At 39.4% G+C, this 23825-nt stretch overlaps 1 protein-coding gene across 1 annotated transcript; it reads left to right on the top strand.

The window, feature by feature from the left end:
• Positions 1 to 255: 255 nt before the first annotated feature.
• LOC308102154 (E3 ubiquitin-protein ligase RNF135-like) lies at positions 256 to 22673 on the top strand (the record flags this gene model as incomplete). Its single annotated transcript, XM_080451756.1, has 8 exons — positions 256 to 315; positions 677 to 772; positions 1804 to 2037; positions 12543 to 12836; positions 14774 to 15142; positions 16487 to 16517; positions 17153 to 17508; positions 22076 to 22673. The coding sequence occupies 8 exons, from the start codon at positions 256 to 258 to the stop codon at positions 22484 to 22486; spliced, it is 1851 nt and encodes a 616-aa protein (XP_080307882.1). The 3' UTR covers positions 22487 to 22673.
• Positions 22674 to 23825: the final 1152 nt, after the last annotated feature.

Here is a 23825-nt window from a genome sequence, read left to right on the forward strand (position 1 = left end):
TACGCCGGTCCAGCAGACGTGGCCTGTGATTTCTGCACCGGAGCCAGACGTCACAAAGCTCTCATGTCTTGTCTGGTGTGTCTGGTCTCTTGCTGTGAGACTCACCTCCAGCCTCACTACAATGTTCCTGCGTTGCAGAAGCACAAGCTGGTCCCAGCCACCAACAAACTGCAGGAGAAGATGTGCTCCAGTCATGACAAGCTGATGGAGGTGTTCTGTCGCACAGACCGCCAGTGTATCTGCTATCAGTGCCTCATGGATGAACATAAGGGCCATGACACAGTGTCAGCTGATGCAGAGAAGGCTGAGAAACAGGTAGGACCACGATCACTTGAAGACAAATCATAAGGTAGATCATGTTTTAAAGATAGAAGCAGAACTAAATGACCATGTCAGAGACATGTACAATAAAAAAGTATTATAGGATGAAGTACACTCATTTTGGACCCAATGAAAAACATAGGCGATTGATAACTTTTCATGAATCATATTCCATGTCCATTAATCTTGCCCCTGTATTTTGGAGAAGTTATACAGTTGGTTTAAGATGTGGATCCAAACTAAACTGTCTCAAATCTCACTTGTTTTTGTCCTGCATCCTGATTAGATTGACTTGGTATCCCAACTTAAATGTACTTTGTTTACAAGCCAAACTGTCTCTTCCTGTTTCTTGCAGAAACAGCTGGTGACAATTCAGGAGAAAGTCCAGCAGAAGATCCAGGAGAAAAAGAAGGAGCTGAAAGACCTGAGACAGGTCTTGGAGGCCCTGAACGTGAGCTGATATTATGATAATAGTTCTTGTTCTAGTGTTTACTGTGGAAAGAGGAAAGATGGTGATGCTACTTATAATATGGATGAGACAGAGCCTTGTGTCATCAGAAGCACAAGCACTAAAGCAGTGGTTCTTAAACCAATTAATATGTATTTGGCTGCAGACCCCCATTTGAATATATTTTATGCCAGCAACCCACGCATAAGATTAGTGTTGTTAAAATGATTCATTATTTTTCACATTCTCTCACAAACTTTAGAAAATAGCAGATCTACAAACTCACAACGTGCCGCGATGCATTCGCCATGTGTTGGGAACTTGTAGAACGGCTATTTTCAAATACTGTAGCTGATGTCCTGAGCAGTGTTGATTCCGTCGACTAAACCTATGACGAAACATGTTCATCGACTACCTTTTTTCACTGACGAAAACAAAGACTAAATATATTGACAATTTGGTCAACAAATAAAAACTAGACAAAGATGTAAGGGCGGGACTAGTGGAGAAAAGATCCAGTAGAACTAAAAGACGAGTCATTTTATTATTATTGGTTGTGCTCGGGTGTTGTGTTCTGAAAATAGCAGATCTACAAGCTTGCATCGTGACGCGTTGTGAGCTTTTAGATCGACTATTTTCAGCATGCAACCAAGTGTAAAATCAGTCATTACGACGCCATCAAGGCACCACCAAAATACACTTTAGTCGACTGAATCAACTGTAGATTTAGTCGACTATAATCTTATGATATTTAGTCGACTAAAACTAGACAAAAACTAAAACATTTCAGATGACTAAAATATGACTAAAACTAAATGGAATTTTATTCAAAAGACTATGACTAAAACTAATTCAAAATTTGTTGTCAAAATATTGCTATTGCTATATGAGTGGTGCTCAAAACCTTTTCATGTCAAGGATAACACTGTGTGTGTGTGTGTGTGTGTGTGTGTGTGTGTGTGTGTGTGTGTGTGTGTGTGTGTGTGTGTGTGTGTGTGTGTGTGTGTGTGTGTGTGTGTGTGTGTGAGAAGCAGAGCTCTGCAGAAGCAGCAGTGGAGGCCAGTGACAGGATCTTCAGTGAGATGATGGTCTCCATTGAGAGAAGACGCAGTGAGCTTAAAGAACTGATCAGAGATCAGCAGCAGACTGCAGTGGCTCAGACTGAGGCTCTCCTGAGGCAGCTGGAGGACCACATGGAGCAGCTGGAGAGGAGACATGCTGACCTGGAGGAGCTGTCCAACACTGATGACATCATCACTTTCATTCAGGTTCCACACATGGCATTTTACTGTTTGGTTTTGACTCATTTAGGAGAAATTAGCTTCATATTTCATCTCTTTCATCTCATTCCATCATGTCATATTATTATTACATCATAGTATATTACATAACATGACATTATTAATGCTGATAGTTACTAATACTAATATAGTTCTAGTATACAGTAGTTGTACAGACCACAATAACAATGTCAGAATTAGGCCTGTCACAATTATTACATAATGGTCTAATCACAATTATTTGAGATAATCACAATTATTTTCTACAATTGTCTTGATTGTAAACATTTAAAAAAAATAGAAGATCTACAGATCAGCTTCTGAGCTTGTAGATTGGCTTCTTCCACTGTTTTGTAAAATATTTTGAAAGTATAACATTATTCAATATCTGCCCTGTACAATTTGTGTTCGTAGTATGTGCTGGTTGAACAACAATGACATCAGCTCAACTCCACCAATTGTGATCAATATTCTAATCTATCTCTGTCTATACTGGTTTACTTGTCTCTCTCCAGAGTTTCCAGTCTCTCTCCAGTTCCAGTGGATCTCCAGTCTCACCCAGTGTGGTCATCTGTCCTGTGAGGTCCTTCACAGATGTGATTGATGTGGTGTCTGGTCTGAGAGACCAACTAGACAACATCCTGAAGACAACTTGGCCAGAGATATCAAAGAGAGGTGAGATTTAAATGTGTTTCTTGTTTTTCTAACCAGCCATCATAGTAAACATGGATTGATGAAGTCAGAAGGCAACTGGGGCAGACTGATGGTACACAGGTTGGCTGTCTGTCAGATTGGACAGAAACATTGAAGAATCTAAGCAAGAATATTCCTCAAAGGAGAGGTTAGGGTCAGATTTAAATGTATTTTTTTGTGTTTTAACCGGCCCCTATACTGTACAATACATTTATAAGTGTTGAAACAGTTTGTACAGGTGGAAGTATGTCTGGGAAGGCTACTAAAGCCTGTAGTATGGGAGGCAATCAATTAGTGTGACCTGTGTTTCATGTCACCCGCTACAGTATATAAATCTACCATTTACCATTTTTTAAAATTATTTTTTCATTTTTGTGCTCAATAAATGATCTTGAGGAATTCTCTCTCCTGATTGGATGAAATGTGTAACCCACCTTAAAATGTATTATAAATGTAAAATGAGAGACGGGGAGACAGCTGTTACTGAATAAACACTATATAATAGCAATGATGCTAGAACTTTTTGACAAAACCCTTGGAACTTCAGTTTAATCCATTCTTCAGTATGATGTCTGTCATATATGCTATATATGTGACTGTGCCTTTAAGAGAGCTACGTTACGACACTGCCGTAAAGCAGGTCTGTTGTTGTCTCCTGTAGGCTCACCATAGAGGTATAATATAACTAGAGGGCGGATTGCCCCGCCCCCAGCTATCATTTCAATGAATGTGCTCAGTGGCGTTTTGAAGCACCCGGAAACCGGAAGTAGAATTATTTGTTCGATTTTGACCCCCCGTAGAGTTATGAGCATGCGCACTAGTGTCCTTTTTGCGTTCTACGGCAGCCCGTGTGTCAAGGATTGAACGCGAGATATTTATTAAATACACTCGAGATGCATATTTATATGTAAATGCATATGTATGTATGTATAATATGTTTACATATTTATATGTATAAATATAAATATCTGTCAGTATGTTTTGCGCGTGCATGTATTTCTCCCCGCCTGCAGTTCCAGCTTTTGGCAGCTTCAATGTTTCTCAGCAACTCTGGGGGCTTGAGGCTCACACTGTATGTTTTACATACCCGAAGTCAGCAGTAAAGTCTATTGGATTTGACCCTTTGTGTGGACATTGAAATCCTTTACAATGTCATGATGACCTTTACTGTTTTCTTGTGTCTCCAGTTGATGTTTTACATCCAGCGGAGCCTCAGACCAGAAAGGACTTTTTACAATGTGAGTCCATGTTGATGCAGGTTCTGAACGTTGAAGTTTCATTCTGATATGTTGTTATTTAAAGCTCTAATGAGTTTGATCTGAGAGACTAACTCTAAACACAATAAGGTGCATGAGGTTTGATTTTTCTTTTGTCGTGTGTTCTCACAGATTCCTCTCCTCTGTCTCTGGACATGAACACAATAAACACACGTCTCTCCCTGTCAGAGGAGAAGAGGAAGGTGACTTTAACACAACAACATCAACCTTACCCTGATCATGCAGAGAGATTTACTCAGTATCAGGTGTTGTGTACAGAGGGTCTGTCTGAACGTTGTTACTGGGAAGTAGAGTGTAGTGGTAAAGGGGTTCATATAGCAGTCTGTTATAAAGACATCAGCGGACAAACACGCTTTGGAGACAATGATAAATCCTGGGGTTTACAGTGTATTGATAAAAACTACAGTTTCAGACACAACAATGTTGACACTAAAGTGTCAGGGCCTTTCTCCTCCAGAGTGGGGGTGTACCTGGACCACAAGGCAGGTACTCTGTCCTTCTACAGTGTTTCTGACACAATGACCCTCCTACACACAGTTCAAACCACGTTCACACAACCTCTCTATCCAGGGATAAGGCTTTGGAAGAGCTATGGAGATACAGCAGAGCTGTGTAAGACATGGTAGACATGTTAAGAATACTGATGATGATATTCAGTAAGTTGAAAGCTAAAGCTTGTGTAAGAATGATGTGTACAGTATACTACACCATCATGATCAATCAATCCATTATGTTCCTCTCATTACATTTCTTTAATAAGCCTGCTGCAGACAATCATTATACAGTATGCCCTGTTATCTTGTTGATATTACTACAGAGCCCTCTGTCAGTCAGTGTAGATTCATGGTTATACTAAATGTAGTGGTTCTCAAACTGTGGGTCGGAACCCCAGGGGGTCCCCAAATGATGATAATTTTCTTAATATGCAACATTGTTTTCTCACTCAACAGTAAACAAACCAACATACAGTATGTATAATGTATACAGTGTATCTGTCCATATCTAAAGTGACAATTTAAGGACTTTTAAGACCTATTGAATACCTCTAAAATGAAAATTAAAACTGGCATTACTGCGTTAAAAGTAAAAAACAAACTATACTAAAAATGTGTTAAACATTGGCCAAATATTACCTGACAAATAGCCGATCTACAAGCCGATCTACAAGCTCTCAAGCAGATCACAAGCAGATCACAACGCCTTGTGATCTGCTTTTTTCCACAATATTTATGAAGTCCAACTAAATATAATACCTCAACTCCTGCAATTCCAAGTGCTTGTCAGGGTTGGGGGGGGGGGGTCTTACTCCTCATGGTGTCAATAGGGTATTGAGTGTCAAAAGTTAATTGATTTATCGCTTATAAAAATATATTTCAATATGTTTTTTATGTTTTTTTCTTATTTTATATCCCATTCTGTAAATACAGTAGGAACGTTTGAGTCCTTCAAACAGTTACACACTTAAAAACCTGCCATGTTAACAAAAACAAAAGAAAAGCTTCTGTAATTTCTTTAATATCCGATCTACAAGCTCACAACTTATCTGGCAAAATGAACAAAATGTTTCAATTCATATAAAGGAGTTTGAGACCGTCAGGTAATCATACTTTTTTCATTAACTTTACTTAATTTACACTGACTTGTTTTTTCAAAATAAATGTGAGCACTGTGGCTGCAACCTCTATAGCAGAGTGTTTTAGTCTTATTTTGAAGAATGTTTCTCTTTCTGTTTCTGTGTCTCTGTCTCTGTGAAAGTTGGTGTGTGTGTGTGTGTGTGTGTGTGTGTGTGTGTGTGTGAAAAGTCTAACTTTTGTGTATGCTACATTGTTCCCTGGACAATGATAATATTTAAATATTATACATAGTGTAAATATAATGCTGAGTTTGCTTTTATCCACTTTTTGTTTTACTAACTGTACACTTAAACAATGTTGCCAGTAATCTTCAATACATGTTCTATATACATGTAATTACTTTCCATCAGAGACTTACACACATAGATTCATAATGAATGACATCATTGACATGACATATCATGGGTTAATGACTCATTAACTTTGGATTACAACTGGACTTTGTATCATTTATTACTTATTTTACCGTTGCACAATGGTGAATGAACTGTCTCTTTTCTTCAGTCAGTTTATTAGAACTTCTTCAGCAAAATAGAAGACGTTTTCAAGTTCACCTAACTTCCTCAATAGTACAATAGACCATTGGTGTAAATTAACTAAGTACATGTACTCAAGTACTGTAGCCTACTTAAGTAAAATTCAGAGGTATTTTTACTTAACTGTAGTACTTACCCTTTTCAATACTGAACATTTTATTGGACAGAAATGTAAAAACAGCACGAGTACAGTCAAACACTTTGTCTAAAAGGAGAACACCACAAAAGTCCTTGCGGTCTTGTTTCCATTGGGGTTCTAGGTACTGGGGGCATTGACCCTTTGACCATCTTAAAACTACATCCCATCACTCAAATACCCCTTAACTGCCTCTGAGATGTAGTGGAGAATTAATAGTCACTAAGTCAGTCAATAGGCAGTTGTTTATCTATAACCCAGTGGTTCTCAACCTGTTCAGGCCATGACCCCCACAAATAATCATAATTGAACTGGTAACAGACTGTACAATGAAAGATTATAGGCCTTTAAATTGGTTAATTTAGCAAAGCGTTAAAACTGCACATTACAAAATACGGTAGCTGATCTGCAGTGAAGCTATTTTCGCTATTTTAAAATGGTTTTCAAAATAAAAAATAAGATAAGTCATAAGAGACGTTGTGCAAAATAGGGAATATGTTTGATAAAGTGAGTGATACAGACAGGAGAGCTGTAAAAAAATTAAATAGGGGCGTCCGCTGGCCTGGCGGTCCAGGCGCATACCACATATGCTGGTAGTCCAGCTTGACAGCGTGTGGCGGGTTCGACTCCTGGTCCCGACGACCTTTGCTGTATGTCATCCCCCCATCTCAGTCCCCATTTCCTGTCAGCCTACTATCCTATCAATAAAGGCAGAAAAAGCCCCCAAAAAGATCTTTAAAAAAAACACTGGACCCTATTATAAATGAGTCTATCGTGTCTATCAAATTCATGCAGTTTTAACATAATTCACCACTATGTGTTTCAAGTTTCAATTCAAAAATCCAATGTGTGGCCCTTCACTCACTTTATCAAAGTCAGTTTGGCCCCCTATAGAAAAAATGTTTGCACCCCTGTTTTTTATGTCCAGTGAAGTCAAGACCTACAAAACCAAAACATTGGGGAAAAAATGATTGTTTTTCTAAAAACATCATTCAATCATAATATCTCAGAATGTGACATATTATGCATGCACAGTAGACTGAATGATTATATTTCAGAAACTGATTCCCTGGGAAATACATATTTCAAAATGATGGCAGACGCATATGATGTTTATTAACTACTTAAACCCCATATGGGTAACCAGAGTCCCTCAGGGCTCAATACTAGTGTCTTTTCTGTTTTGGGTTATTGTGGGGAAAGCTTTCGCTGAAAATAGCCGATCGACAAGCTGCGACGCGTTGTGAGCTTGTCTATCTGCTATTTTCTGTGACCGCTATACGGATGCTGGGGTTTTTAAGTGGTTAAAAAGAATATTTAATATAGAAGTCCTAAGTACATTTTCTGTATCATTTTGTTTTGTTTATTTAGTCACAAGCTCTCTTTAATGCTTTTCATCAGTTAAACATTTATGAAAATCACAGACAGACTTAAAGGGCCACTTCCCTGCTTTTGAACCCAAATCCTGTTTCTATAAAGTCGAGGACAAACTAAAGATGATTTGGCAGTGCTTCTATGTTTTTATTATGAATTGGGAACGCTTATTCTGTGACATCTCAGGGTGAACCTCAGTTCCTCCTATAGACTACTTGGACTACAGTGTTTCCTGTATACTGTAGTTCCAGTTGGAACTATACAAATATCAGCTGGAGTCCTGTGTGACTACATCTTCTCATGTGTGTACGCTCTAAGAACACATGCCTCCCGGAAGCAGACCTCAAAGAGAGAGTGATTAAAATAAAATAAAAGCTCAACATAACCCAAATGAACTTCCTGTATTAGCCTGTTTTTGTCCAACTTTACACAACAGTCAACATGCATGTGTGTGTGTGTGTGTGTGTGTGTTTTCAAATTAACCCAAATGAACTTCCTGTATTAGCCTGTTTTTGTCCAACAACAGTCAACATGCATGTGTGTGTTTTCACTTTAGTGAGGGAGCCCTGGCTAGGAGTGGAGTTTTGGAAGGGAGGTGTGCTAGTTGTTGCTGCTAGTTGCTGCTGCTAGTTGCTGCTGCTAGTTGCTGCTGCTAGTTGCTGCTCTAGTTGAAATATGAATTAATATACAGTGGGAATCAATCCAGAGGAACACATACTTCTGTCCATTATTCTTTCAGGTCATAGGATGACAATTTCAAATATTAATCTCTTTCCCATCCACAAATAGTTCTGCTGTCCCTATTTTGGCCATGTAATTAAACTAAAATATGATTATTTGTTGCTATGTTTAACAAAATGTGTTATTTTCACTACTTTTGTGCAACAGTGTCACACCACAAAGTAGGGTATTATTTATTTTAAGAACAAAATCATATAAAGTGGAAATATGGAGATAAAGGTTTTCTGCATAACAGCGACAATACAGTATTTTTGATAGTTTGAATGTGAGCTTGAACAAGCCTAAGTTTATCCAATAAAACATTAATATAATAAGCTGTACTTTTCATGTCACAGTCATTTTCAAGAGCAGTGGACCTTAACCAAGAGATTAATGAAACACTACTCTGTTGGGTTGATAGTGTCCTCAAACTAAATATTGTACACAATCATTATGCCTTTACTCTGATATTTGCTCAAGAAAAAAATAGTTTAATTTGTATTGACGGCAAAATCCTGCATGGCTATAAGCAAACGAGTGGTGAACGCTGCCCCCTTGTGTCCAAAGTGAAACATAACCTGAAACAGAATCTCATTTAATGTACAGTAACTTTGCATTCACAGTATTGTTTTGTTTTTGTTTTGTTTTTAGAATTCCACAAGTTTAACAAATCGTCAGTGTCCAGCCAGGACCAGCTAACTCCTTTTTCAGTTTTTTTTTTTTTTTTCATAAATCAATGCTATTGAACCCCCTCTACATCTGTGTAATTTTTTTTTTAATAATAACAGATGAAAAGTATTAAAAAGCGCCTCTGGCGAAAACTCCTAACTCCATTGGACCCTCAAACTGTCCGTCAAAAACAAACAACTCCCCCCTCCTCTCAGGCTCTCGAGAAGCTCTGCTCTGTATGAGGCAGACAGGGAGAAGATTTTTCAATGCTTTTGGGAGAACATAAACTGGGAAGAGAAGAGAATGTATGTGCAAGGTTTGATAGATGTCACCCCAGTAAAGAGGAGAAGGGTGTCTTCACAAAGGTCATCTGCTCGTGTTTTCTTTTTAAATGTTAATGGACAGAGAATGAGTGTGTGCAGGAGTTTGTTACAAACATCTCCAAGAGCTCAAGGAGATCATGCCAAAAGACTTTCACAGCTTTTATGACAATCTAAAGCACTAAGAAACACCCACCACACACATGCAACACAACACACAACAGTGTGATAATAAAATGTTGATAGGTATATGATAGGTAAATTCAACTGTGGTTGTTATTGTTAGTGCAGTAGGCTACAGATTTGATAGGCTAAAGATTCTGTTTTTCATGAATGTATTTTGTATTTATATGCCATTTTTTTTATTGTTGGTGTGCCATGATCGCTTTTGTTAAATACATGATTGAGTATTGAGGCAGAATTGTTTGTTGCACTCAACTGTAGAAGAACAACAGTGGTAACAGTTAGATCCATGGTTGTTTACAATGCATGTTAAAATAAAAGTTGTTTAAGTACAGAATTCAGCTTGATCTATAGTATATGAGGATGGCGCTCACCATAAATAGCTGATCTCCAAGCTCACAATGCGTTGTGATGTGTTGTGAGCTTTGAGATCCATTGCCAGCTGTTCTTATCAATGATGGACAAAACCTCCTAACTCCACTTGCACTGGATTTGGGTAAAGTGGTGATAATATAATGACACATGCAAGTATCTGATAATATATAAAGTCACAATACCAAGTTTGATGAGGCAGTATTGCTTTGTTTTAAAAATATAAGGTTTTCTTCATTTTCTGAAAAATTGATATTTTGTTTTTCATTTCCTGAACAATTACCATTTTGGATTTAGCTGGTTCCGGCCGAACAGCAGAGAAATACTACATTCAATTCTCACTGGAAAAGATTGACACAGTGAGGCTTGGAAAGGGAAAGCTAGTGATTATTATGAGGTCCTATTCAGAGGTCTGAGTGTTTTTAATGAATGGTTCCTAGCTTTCCTTCCAGAATACAGTAGCCTATTTTTGCATATTGTCAGTTGCTTTGCTGTCAAAGCATTGAGGTGTTGACCGTTCTGTTGTAGAACAGAGAGTTACTATATTCCATTTCCCCTTTTAATGCTGACCTTTTCTTAGTCATTAATGAAGTTGTAATTAAAATACACTAGAAGGTAACAGACTGTACAATGAAAGATTATGGGCCTTTAAATTGGTCTTTACACCTAGGAAAGTATTAAATCGGCAAGTTACAAAATACTATAGCTGATCTACAGTGACGCTACTATATAATAAAAAATGCCTAATAACATAAGTCATACTACATAAGACGCCATGCACAATAGGGAATATGTTTGATAAAGTGAGAGATACAGACAGAAAAACAAAAAAACATGAAAAATAAAACAGTTGAATTTGACTGGCATTTCTCTCACTTAATCTGTAGGAACTTGATCTTGTTTCCTGAAATAACACACAATGAATAATTCTATGAACACTTCAGGTGCAACTCCAGTTAGCTACTTTTTACTCTATATGGTTGTGAGAGGACAACAAAAGAATGCAGATGACAAGCAATGACACAACAGCAATAAGGCATCATTGAATTGCCCCCCCCCCCGTGTAATTTTCAGGTTTCCCCTTTATTATGATCAAGTTCACCTGTCTTGCCATGACATATTTGCATATCTGCAAACATCCAGGAAGTCCCTCCCTTTGCATCTCCTACTTTTCTTCACCCCCGTTCCGGGAGCAACGATAGGACATCCGGTTTTTGAGCTAGCAACAATAAGGTTTCTGGTTGCCTTCAAAGTAAGATCATCGCATTTCATGTTTTTTGAAAGACATACATGCATTTCGAAAAAGACATTTATACAGTGGTGGAAAGTAACTAAGTACATGTAATCAATTACTGTACTATGCATTTTGAAAAATACATTTATACAGTGGTGGAAAGTAACTAAGTACTACTCCACTGCATTTCAGAGGCAGATATTACACTTTTACTCCACTACAATTATTTGAAAACTAGTTACTTGTTACTTTGTATATTTTTGATTATTATTACAAGACCACTTCAGCCCTATTTAAACTTTGGAAATTTGAAAATAGCCGATCTACATGCAAAAGATTTTTATATTTATACAAGACCACTTCAGCCCTATTTAAACTTTGACAATTTGAAAATAGCCGATCTACAAGCAAAATATTTTTATATTTAATTACATTTTGATACCAGTACTTTTACTCAATTACATTTAGAATTCAGGACTTTTACTTGTGCAGAGTATTTCTACATTGCAGTATTGATACTTTTACTTAAGTAAAACATTTTAGTACCCGCCACTTTTTATTTTACACACGTCTGGCTTAGCGGAGAGTGTGGTGTTGTAGAGGAGGTCTCCCTGAACGCGTGCGTACGTTCAAAGTGTTGCCTCGCGGAGCCGTCTCCTGTGCAGCGCCCACTATTGTCTGAAAGCGGCACTTTTTGGCACTTTTCTGACCTCTGACCTCACTGGACGGCCCGCCACTTTTTATTTTACACCTCTCCGGTTTAGCGGAGAGTGTGGTGTTGTAGAGGAGGTCTCCCTGAACGCGTGCGTATGTCCAAAGTGTTGCCTCGTGGAGCCGTCTCCTGTGCAGCGCCCACTATTGTCTGAGAGTGGCACTTTTCTGACCTCTGACCTCACTGGACGGCCCACCACTTTTTATTTTACACCTCTCCGGTTTAGCGGACAGTGTGGTGTTGTAGAGGAGGTCTCCCTGAACGCGTGCATATGTCCAAAGTGTTGCCTCGCGGAGCCGTCTCCTGTCCAGTGTCCAATTTGTATAGGCTATGCACTCCTTTGAACAGCATTTATCCATTTAGATAAATTATTAATGTTTTAAATCCCTTTTTGTTACACAGAAACATAATATGTGTTGTATAGAAACATAATATGTCGTTTAAATGCTTAATTTATAGTTTTAATGTGCAAATTAACCGTTTTTCAATGGCTCCTTTTTGCTCTAGAGGGTACTCTTATTCTGAAGAGATCGTCCACCAGAAGTCTTATAGTTGCTCACGGAACACTGGTCTTTTCTTCACAAGAAACGAAACTCAGAGCTGTTGTGTGTTTCTCTCTCTGTCTCTCTTCAGAGTAAACCAAAGTGTTGTGTCTTTTCTCTCAGTGTGAGTGTGGTTGTCGGTCAAATGGCACAACAGCAGGAGAAGCAACAGGGATGTGATCTGGACCAGGACCAGTTCTGCTGTTCTGTCTGTCTGGACCTTCTAAAGGAACCAGTGACTCTACAGTGTGGACACAGTTACTGTAGAAGCTGTATTGAGGGTTACTGGGACCAGTATGAGGAGACGGGAGTCTACAGCTGTCCCCAGTGCAGAGAGAGCTTCAGTCCCAGACCTGTTCTGGGGAAGAACAACATGCTGGCTGAGGTGAGATGACCTTACACGTTACAACCACACTAGCTGTAGAATATAACTCTCGTAGACGTATTTATGATTCTGAAGTTTTCAATCTACGAGAGTTGTAGAGTTCACCCCCATGGACACAGGGACTTTCTGCACTATACCCCGTAGACACTCCAAACATATACAAATTGAAAATAAAGGTGCTTACCCCCACGGTCCGAATGTTAGCTCTCGTTACGGGGTAGTAGTTTAATGTAATAATCTATATATTTCAATAAATAAGTGTTTTAATGCCGTCTGTGGCCGATTCTGTCGGAAGTTCCCAATGGGCGGTAGTGACGCGCCCATCTGGTGAAACCCGGAATTACACTCAATGTAAACGGGAAGTAAACGAGGGTGAAAATGGAAATGGCGTTCAGCCACAGACGGCATTAAAACACTTCTTTGTTGAAAGATATGGATTATTACATTAAACTACTACCGCGTAGCGAGAGCTAACATTTGAGGCGTGTGGGTAAGCACCTTTATTTTCAATTTGTACATGTTTGGAGTGTCTACGGGGTATAGTGCTGAAAGTCCCTGTTTCCATGGGGGGTGAACCCTACAACTCTCGTAGATTGAAGACGTCAGAATCATAAATACGTCTACGAGAGTTGTATTCTACAGCTACAACCACACATTAAACTACATGTTCTGCTACAGCAAACTCCTTGTTGACTATTGTGATAGATGGTAGTTATACTATATGTTGCTTATTTACTACACATTATGTTATGTATGTTGATGTTGATAATGATATAATACTAACAATGTTATTTAGATAGCATGTTAGACCAGTGGTCCTCAGAGTGGGGTCTAGGGACCCCCAGGGGTCAATAAGGGGGTTCCAGGGGGTCCCCAACAAAATGTGTTAATAGAGCATCACAGTCTGTTTAACCACTGTAACCCTATACATCCACTATTTGAAAATTGCCGATCTACAAGCTCACAATGCATGTATTTTTTTTAAAACATTTTAATAACATAAATCTGGTATTAATTATTTTCAGATGGGGGTCCGTGGACAAATACAATATTAATTTGGGGGTCCTTGACATGAAAAGGTTTGAGAACCACTGGTTTAAACAGATACTAGGTTTGATGGTATCTTAGTTTCTTTACAATCTACAGCATTGGTTCTCAAAGTGGGGTCCGGGGACCCCAAGGGGTCCTTGAGGGAGTTCCAGGGGGTCCCCAGCTAAATGATGGATAGTTAGGAACCAAATGAACCCTTATATGGGTCTGTAACTCTGAGAGTGTACAAATGGAACCAAATGGACCCGTTAGGGTTCATTTGGTTCCATTTGTACACTCTCAGAGTTACATTAGCATTGATTTTACAATATAAATTGGGGTCCCAGAGATAGAAATGCCATTAAACGGGGGTCCGTAGTCTAATGCATGTCAAACAGGGGGTCCTTGAAATTAAAATAGTTGAGAAACACTGCTAGAGCCGTAAAGATCTTCTCTTATGGGGGTCCCTGGCATATCTCTTCAAATGGGGCTCTGTGGGCTAATAAGTGTCAATTAGGGGGTCCTTGACATGAAAAAGTTTGAGAACCACTGGTCTACAGTACTTACCTTATCGTGTCATTTTGTTGACTAGGGTAATTTACTCTGATCTTTGACTTGTTAGTCACTGGTTAATCATTAAACTCTAGCGTCCCTATTCTTGCCATGTCATTCATCTTCTAGTTCTAACAGCGTCTACTAAATGCTTACATTTTACAACATACTGTAAAGCAATCAACTTTATGGAATGCAAAGTTCAGAACCACAGTGTCCAGTTAATGTTACAATGATCTTACTAGATGAACTAATACCTGTAATGTCTCACTGTGTTTATCACCATGAACCTCACAATGACTGTGTTGTATTTGTCATCAGTGAGTGACCTCCCCTCCTCTTCTCTTTACTTCCAGGTTGTGATGAAGCTGAGCAGTACAGGAGGTCAGCAGTCTTCTGTCTCTGCTGCTCTGCTGTACGCCGGTCCAGCAGACGTGGCCTGTGATTTCTGCACCGGAGCCAGACGTCACAAAGCTCTCATGTCTTGTCTGGTGTGTCTGGTCTCTTGCTGTGAGACTCACCTCCAGCCTCACTACAATGTTCCTGTGTTGAAGAAGCACAAGCTGGTCCCAGCCACCAACAAACTGCAGGAGAAGATGTGCTCCAGTCATGACAAGCTGATGGAGGTGTTCTGTCGCACAGACCGCCAGTGTATCTGCTATCTGTGCCTCATGGATGAACATAAGGGCCATGACACGGTGTCAGCTGCTGCAGAGAAGGCAGAGAAACAGGTAGGACCACCATCACTTGAAGACAAATCATGAGAGAGATCATGTTTTAAAGATAGAAGCAGAACTAAATAACCATGTCAGAGACATTAAAAGCACAAACCAGGGTGTTGTACAATAAAAAGTATTAAAGGATGAAGTACACTCCTTTTGGACCCAATGAAAAACAGACGCAATTGATCACTTTTCATATGGTAACCCATTCATTCTGGGAATGCATCTCTGTCATTTTAGATTTCTTTGTCTATTCAAAAATAGCAGATACACATGCTCATAGCGTGGCACCGAGTGCAGCGCTATGAGCTTGTAGATCTGCTCATTTTGAAAAATCGTGAAGATTTGTGCAAATCTTTGAATACATATTTCTTAAAGCGAATTTGTAACTGTCAAATGTCTCAACAAATGTCTTAATTTCCTGAAAAACTATCGTTGCTATATCAGTGGCACTCAAACCTTTTCTTGTCAAGGACTCCCCAAAATGTTGTTTTAGGCCGCCGATCCCCATCAAAATATGTTGTTCCAGGGACCCCCAGAAGCAAAGATTTGAGTTAAAAATGTTGTTTCAAAAAATGTATTCAAAGATTTGCACAAATGTTAAAGATTTAAAAAAAATAGCAGATCTACAAGCTTGTAGATCTGCTATTTTTTAATAGCCAAGTTATAAAAAATTATGGTTATAGCTACAATCTAAAATGACACAGATGCGTTCCCAGATTGAATGAGTTAATTCATCTTGCCCCTGCAAAAGTGTATTTTGAGGAAGTTACAAAGTTGATTTAAGATGATGTGTGGATCCAAATCTCACTAGTTTTTACCTCGTATCCTGTATGAGTTCTCTTTCTCCTGATTGGATAGAATTGGTATCCCGACTTGAAAATGTGCTTTGTTTACAAGCCAAACTGTCTCTTCCTGTTTCTTAAAGAAACAGCTGGTGACAATTCAGGAGGAAGTCCAGCAGAAGATCCAGGAGAAAAAGAAGGAGCTGAAAGACCTGAGACAGGTCATGGAGGCCCTGAACGTGAGCTGATGTTATGATAATAGTTCTTGTTCTTACTGTAATGCTACTGTATATGGATGAGACAGTGCCTTGTGTCATCAGAAGCACTAAAGAAGTGGTTCTCACACCTTTTCATGTCAAGGACCCCCAATTAAGGCCGTTTTTTAGCAGTGTTACTTTTGCAACTATGGCTGTTACAATTAGTCTGATAAGCGCTTAAAATGTAACGTCGGAACAGCGTCCACTTTCGGTTTAATAACTCACGACCTGTTTTATCAATTGAAAAACTTTAAGTGTTTTATGATAGCAGACATGTGTAGGTTCTTTGCTTGAAAATATTACAGGTAAAACGATCGCCGAGTAAAAGACCGAAAGGTGAAAAATGTTACAATTGAAGCGGCCCTCCCCTATGTATAGTTTATACAGGGTATCTGTCCATTTTAAAGTGACAATTTAAGGACATTAAAGACCTTTTAAATACTTCTAAAATGAAAATTAAAACATAGCATTACTGCGTCAAAAGTAATCAACAAACTATACCGTATAAAATGGTCAAACATTGGCCAAATATTACCTGACAAAGAGACAGAAAATGTGAAAATAGTCGATCTACAAGCTCAGAAAGGCGTTGTGAGCTTGTAGATCTGCTTGTCCCCCAGGCGGGAGTTGAATCATAATTATTTGCATTAACTTTACTTCATTTACACCGACTCGTTTTTTCTTCAAAATAAATGTGAGCACTGTGGCTGCAATCTCTATTGCAGAGTGTTTTAGTCTTATTTTGAAGAATGTTTATCCTTCTGTTTCTGTCTCTGTAAACGTTGTCTCCATGTTTAGATGATGTTTGATACAGGATGTGAAGATAGATGTTAAAATCTGACATGAAAGGACTGACTGTGTGTGTGTGTGTGTGTGTGTGTGTGTGTGTGTGTGTGTGTGTGTGTGTGTGTGTGTGTGTGTGTGTGTGTGTGTGACTATTAAAAACTATTTGTCTCTCCATCGCCCTCCAGGTGGCGCTGCAGAGCCGGCACCGGGCAAGTCCATCCATCACATGCGTCAGTTCCACTCCCACCATAACCTGCTGAGCTTGGCTCAGCCCCCCCCCCCCCCCTCGGACAGCAGCGGCAGCTCCTCCAGTCTCCGGGCCCCAGACTCGGAGCGCCAGCCCCAGGACGGGAGGCCCCCCATGGGCTCCACGCTGAGCTTCTCCCTGGTGGGCGGCGGGGGCTGCTCCGCCGCCGAGAACAGCATCTGGATCAAGCAGGCGACGCCCCAGGAGGAGGAGGAGAGTAAGCCCTCCTCCTCAGCCATCACCAACTTCTGGGACTTTTTCACCGGGAAGGGCTTGTCCGGGTCCGAGACCATCGTATTATGGAGAGGGAGAGGATGAAGGAAGAGAGAGAAAGAGGGAGAGGGGGAGAGAGAGAGTGTGCGTGCGTGTTCGGCGTGCGTGCGTGTGTGTGTGTGTGTGTGTGTGCGTGTGTGCGTGTGTGTGTGTGTGTGTGTGTGTGTGTGTGTGTGTGTGTGTGTGTGTGTGTGTGCACGAGCGTGCATGCGTGCATAGTGAAGAGAAAGACAAAAAGGAAGGAGAAGGAAAAGGCTAACATTTGCCCTCAGAGACATTAACCACATGAACCCTAGCGTCCCCTTTCTGGGCATGTCGTAAATAGCCGATCTACAAGTTCACAGCGTGTCTGTAGAATAATCTATTATTATGATGTAACGGTGGCGTTTGTATTGACATGTTACCTGCACATGTGGCCTTCTAGCACCTTCCTGTATCTTATTTTCAGAAGGATATTTAGTCATAATAATAAGTACAAATATATACAATTCTAAAAACTACAGCTCTGACCTACTGTGTTGAAATCAGGGGACTTTGCACATGTCACATGAGAGTCACTTGAGAGTGTTGAGAGGGTTGATTGATTAGGTCAGATAAGGAGCTGGGGTACAGTGGCCATTGTTATAGAATAGTGCTAAAGCCTGTGTTTCCAATACACAAGTCACATGATTATTCAACGGAAGGTTTCACCCACATGGGTAGACCAACCCATATAAATAGAGTGGATGCTTGCTGAACAGGAGTGTGTTCTGCATGCATCAGTGTTACTTGTGACCAGGGTGTTATTGCTGTGTTTGTCATTTTCCATTATGAGCGCCGAGGGACTGACGGTAAGAATTGAGAGCGTGTTTACACAGCGATAAATGTTTATATTTCTGATATGTTTTATAGTTGTGTGTGTATATCTCATGTCAGTAATTTGTCGTTGTGTTGTTGTTTGTGTTACCTCTTTCTCTTTACTTCCAGGGTGTGATGAAGCTGAGCAGTACAGGAGGTCCAGCAGACGTGGCCTGTGATTTCTGCACCGGAGCCAGACCTCACAAAGCTCTCATGTCTTGTCTGGTGTGTCTGGTATCTTGCTGTGAGACTCACCTCCAGCCTCACTACAATGTTCCTGTGTTGAAGAAGCACAAGTTGGTCCCAGCCACCAACAAACTGCAGGAGAAGATGTGCTCCAGTCATGACAAGCTGATGGAGGTGTTCTGTCGCACAGACCGCCAGTGTATCTGCTATCAGTGCCTCATGGATGAACATAAGGGCCATGACACGGTGTCAGCTGATGCAGAGAAGGCAGAGAAACAGGTAGGACCACCATCACTTGAAGACAAATCATAAGATAGAGCATGTTTTCAAGATAGAAGCAGAAATAAATGACCATGTCAGAGACATAAAAAGCACAAATCAGGGTGTAATAAAAAGTATTAAAGGATGAAGAACACTCATTTTGGACCCAATGAAAAACAGAGGCGATTTATAACTGTTCATGAATGGTATTTAATGTCCATTAATCTTGCCCCTGTAAAAGTGTATTTTGAGGAAGTTACAGAGTTGATTTAAGATGATTGGATCCAAACTAAACTGTTTCAAATCTCACTAGTTTTTACCCTGTATCCTATATGAGTTCTCTTTCTCCTGATTGGATAGAATCAGTGGTGGAAAAAGTAATCAATTGTTTTACGTAAATCTACAAAGTGACTAGTAACTAAAGTTTTCACATAATTGTAGTGGAGTAAAAGTACAATATTTGCCTCTGAGATGTAGTGGATTAGAAGTAAAAGTACTGAAAACTGGAAATACTCAAATAAAGTAAAAACATCTCAAAATTGTACTTAAGTACAGTACTTGAGTAAATGTACTTAGTTACTTTACACCACTGGATAGAATTGGTATCCCGATTTGAAAATGTGCTTTGTTTACAAGCCAAGCTGTCTCTTCCTGTTTCTTGCAGAAACAGCTGGTGATAATTCAGGAGGAAGTCCAGCAGAAGATCCAGGAGAAAAAGAAGGAGCTGAAAGACCTGAGACATGTCATGGAGGCCCTGGACGTGAGCTGATATTATGATAATAGTTCTTGTTCTTGTGTTTACTGTGATGCTATATGGATGAGACAGTGCCTTGTGTCATCAGAAGCACTAAAGCAGTGGTTCTAAAACCTTTTCATGTCAAGGACCCCCAATTAATATGTATTTGGCTGTGGACCCCCATTTGAAAATACTTGTGTGCCAGCAACCCACATATAATATTTGTGAGACTGCGTAGGCGTTTTCCATGCGGCAACATCTCAAAAAGTCTGTGGTTGGGATGGTTTTGATCTTTGATGATTTGAAAATAGCAGATCTGTCTATAGATCTGCTATAAAAAAAAGAAAAAAAAGAAACAACATTATTGTAGATTGTTTTTGAAACATTTTAACAACACTGTGTGTGTGTGTGTGTGTGTGTGTGTGTGTGTGTGTGTGTGTGTGTGTGTGTGTGTGTGTGTGTGTGTGTGTGTGTGTGTGTGTGTGTGTGTGTGTGTGTGTGTGTGTGTGTGTGTGTGTGTGTGTGAAGCAGAGCTCTGCAGAAGCAGCAGTGGAGGCCAGTGACAGGATCTTCAGTGAGATGATGGTCTCCATTGAGAGAAGACGCAGTGAGCTTAAAGAACTGATCAGAGATCAGCAGCAGACTGCAGTGGCTCAGACTGAGGCTCTCCTGAGGCAGCTGGAGGACCACATGGAGCAGCTGGAGAGGAGACATGCTGACCTGGAGGAGCTGTCCAACACTGATGACATCATCACTTTCATTCAGGTTCCACACATGGCATTTTACTGTTTGGTTTTGACTCATTTAGGAGAAATCAGCTTCATATTTCATTTCATTCCATCATGTCATATTATATTACATTACATCATAGTATATTACATGACATGGCATAACATGACATTATTAATGTTGGTAGTTACTAATACTAACATAGTTCTAGTATACAGTAGTTGTACAGACCAGAATAACAATGTCAGAATTAGGCCTGTCACAATTATTACATAATGGCCTAATCACAAATATTTGAGATAATCACAATTATTTTCTACAATTGTCATAATTATAAACATAAAAAAAAAATAGAAGGTCTACAAGATCAGCTTCTGAGCTTGTAGATTGGCTTCTTCCACTGTTTTGTAAAATATTTTGAAAGTATAACATTATTCAATATCTGCCCTGTACAATTTGTGTTCGTAGTATGTGCTGGTTGAACAACAAGGACATCAGCTCAACTCCACCAATTGTGATCAATATTCTAATCTATCTCTGTCTATACTGGTTTACTTGTCTATCTCCAGAGTTTCCAGTCTCTCTCCAGTTCCAGTGGATCTCCAGTCTCACCCAGTGTGGTCGTCTGTCCTCTGAGGTCCTTCACAGATGTGATTGATGTGGTGTCTGGTCTGAGAGACCAACTAGACAACATCCTGAAGACAACTTGGCCAGCGATATCAAAGAGAGGTGAGATTTAAATGTGTTTCTTGTTTTTCTAACCAGCCATCATAGTAAACATGGATTGATGAAGTCAGAAGGCAACTGGAGATATTTGAACTGGAGCAGACTGATGGTACACAGGTTGGCTGTCTGTCAGATTGGACAGTAACATTGAAGAATTTAAGCAAGAATATTCCTCAAAGGAGAGGTTAGGGTCAGATTTAAATGTCTATTGTTTTAACCGGCCCCTATACTGTACAGTACATTTCTAAGTGTTGAAACAGTTTGTACAGGTGGAAGTATGTATGGGAAGGCTACTAAAGCCTGTAGTATGGCGGGCAGTAGATTAGTGTGACCTGTGTTTCATGTCACCCGCTACAGTATATAAATGCACCATTTAATATTTATTATTATTATCTCCTGATTGAATGAAATGTGAAACCCACCTGAAAATATATTTTCTGAAGAGCTGGGAGAAAGCTGTTACTGAACAAACACTATATAATAGCAATGATTACTATCAAGCTATAATAGCTTGAACTTTTTGACAAAACCCTTGGAACTTCAGTTTAATCCATTCTTCAGTATGATGTCTGTCATATATGCTATATATGTGACTGTGCCTTTAAGAGAGCTACGTTACGACACTGCCGTAAAGCAGGCCTGTTGTCTTTTACGTCAGTCGTATGTTGTGACCTCCTGTAGGCTCACGCTGTATGTTGTACATGCCTGAAGTCAGCAGTAAAGTCTGTTGGATTTGACCCTTTGTGTGGACATAGAAATCCTTTACAATGTCATGATGACCTTTACTGTTTTCTTGTGTCTCCAGTTGATGTTTTACATCCAGCGGAGCCTCAGACCAGAAAGGACTTTTTACAATGTGAGTCCATGTTGATGCAGGTTCTGAACGTTGAAGTTTCATTCTGATATGTTGTTATTTAAAGCTCTAATGAGTTTGATCTGAGAGACTAACTCTAAACCCAATAAGGTTCATGAGGTTTGATTTTTCTTTTGTCGTGTGTTCTCACAGATTCCTCTCCTCTGTCTCTGGACATGAACACAATAAACACATATCTCTCCCTGTCAGAGGAGAAGAGGAAGGTGACTAGAACACAACAACAACAACCTTACCCTCATCATGCAGAGAGATTTACTCAGTACGCTCAGGTGATGTGTACAGAGGGTCTGTCTGAACGTTGTTACTGGGAAGTAGAGTGGAGTGGTAAAGGGGTTCGTATAGCAGTCTGTTATAAAGACGTCAGCAGACAAACCTACTTTGGATCCAATGATAAATCCTGGTGTTTACAGTGGCATGATAAAAACTACAGTTTCAAACACAACAGTGTTGACACTAAAGTGTCAGGGCCTCTCTCCTCCAGAGTGGGGGTGTACCTGGACCACAAGTCAGGTACTCTGTCCTTCTACAGTGTTTCTGACACAATGACCCTCCTACACACAGTTCAAACCACGTTCACACAACCTCTCTATCCAGGGATATTGCTTGGATGGGAATATGGAGGTACAGCAGAGCTGTGTAAGACATGGTAGACATGTTAAGAATACTGATGATGATATTCAGTTGAAAGCTAAAGCTTGTGTAAGAATGATGTGTACACTATACTACACCATCATGATCAATCAATCAATCCATTGTGTTCCTCTCATTGCATTTCTTTAATAAGCCTGCTGCAGACAATCATTATACAGTATGCCCTGTTATCTTGTTGATATTACTACAGAGCCCTCTGTCAGTCAGTGTAGATTCATGGTTATACTAAATGTAGTGGTTCTCAAACTGTGTGTCGGAACCCCAGGAGGTCCCCAAATGATGATAATTGTCTTAATGTGCAACATTGTTTTCTCACTCAACAGTAAACAAACCAACATACAGTATGTATAATGTATACAGGGTATCTGTCCATATCTAAAGTGACAATTTAAGGACTTTTAAGACCTATTGAATACCTCCTAAATTAAAATTAAAACCTGGCATTACTGCGTTAAAAGTAAAAAACAAACTATACTAAAAATGTGTTAAACATTGGCCAAATATTACCTGACAAATAGCCTTGTGATCTGCTTTTTTCCACAATATTTATGAAGTCCAACTAAATATAATACCTCAACTCCTGCAATTCCAAGTGCTTGTCAGGGTGGGGGGGGGGGGGGTCTTACTCCTCATGGTGTCAATAGGGTATTGAGTGTCAAAAGTTAATTGATTTATCGCTTTTAAAAATATATTTCAATATGTTTTTTATCTTTTTTTCTTATTTTTCCATTCTGTAAAAACAGTAGGAACGTTTGAGTCCTTCAAACAGTTACACACTTAAAACCTGCCATGTTAACAAAAACAAAAGAGGGGGGAAAAGCTTCTGTAATTTCTTTAATATCCGATCTACAAGCTCACAACTTATCTGGTAAATGAACAAAATGTTTCAATTCATATAAAGGAGTTTGAGACCGTCAGGTAATCATAATTATTTCATTAACTTTACTTAATTTACACTGACTTGTTTTTTCAAAATAAATGTGAGCACTGTGGCTCAGAGTGTTTTAGTCTTATTTTGAAGAATGTTTCTCTTTCTGTTTCTGTGTCTCTGTCTCTGTGAAAGTTGGTGTGTGTGTGTGTGTGTGAAAAGTCTAACTTTTGTCTATGCTACATTGTTCCCTGGACAATGATAATATTTAAATATTATACATAGTGTAAATATAATGCTGAGTTTGCTTTTATCCACTTTTTGTTTTACTAACTGTACACTTAAACAATGTCGCCAGTAATCTTCAATACATGTTCTATATACATGTAATTACTTTCCATCAGAGGCTTCCACACATAGATTCATAATGAATGACATCATTGACATGACATATCATGGGTTAATGACTC

This window comes from Gymnoscopelus braueri (genome assembly GCF_963280865.1).
Source record: "Gymnoscopelus braueri genome assembly, chromosome: 15".
Classification (NCBI taxonomy): Eukaryota; Metazoa; Chordata; class Actinopteri; order Myctophiformes; family Myctophidae; genus Gymnoscopelus; species Gymnoscopelus braueri.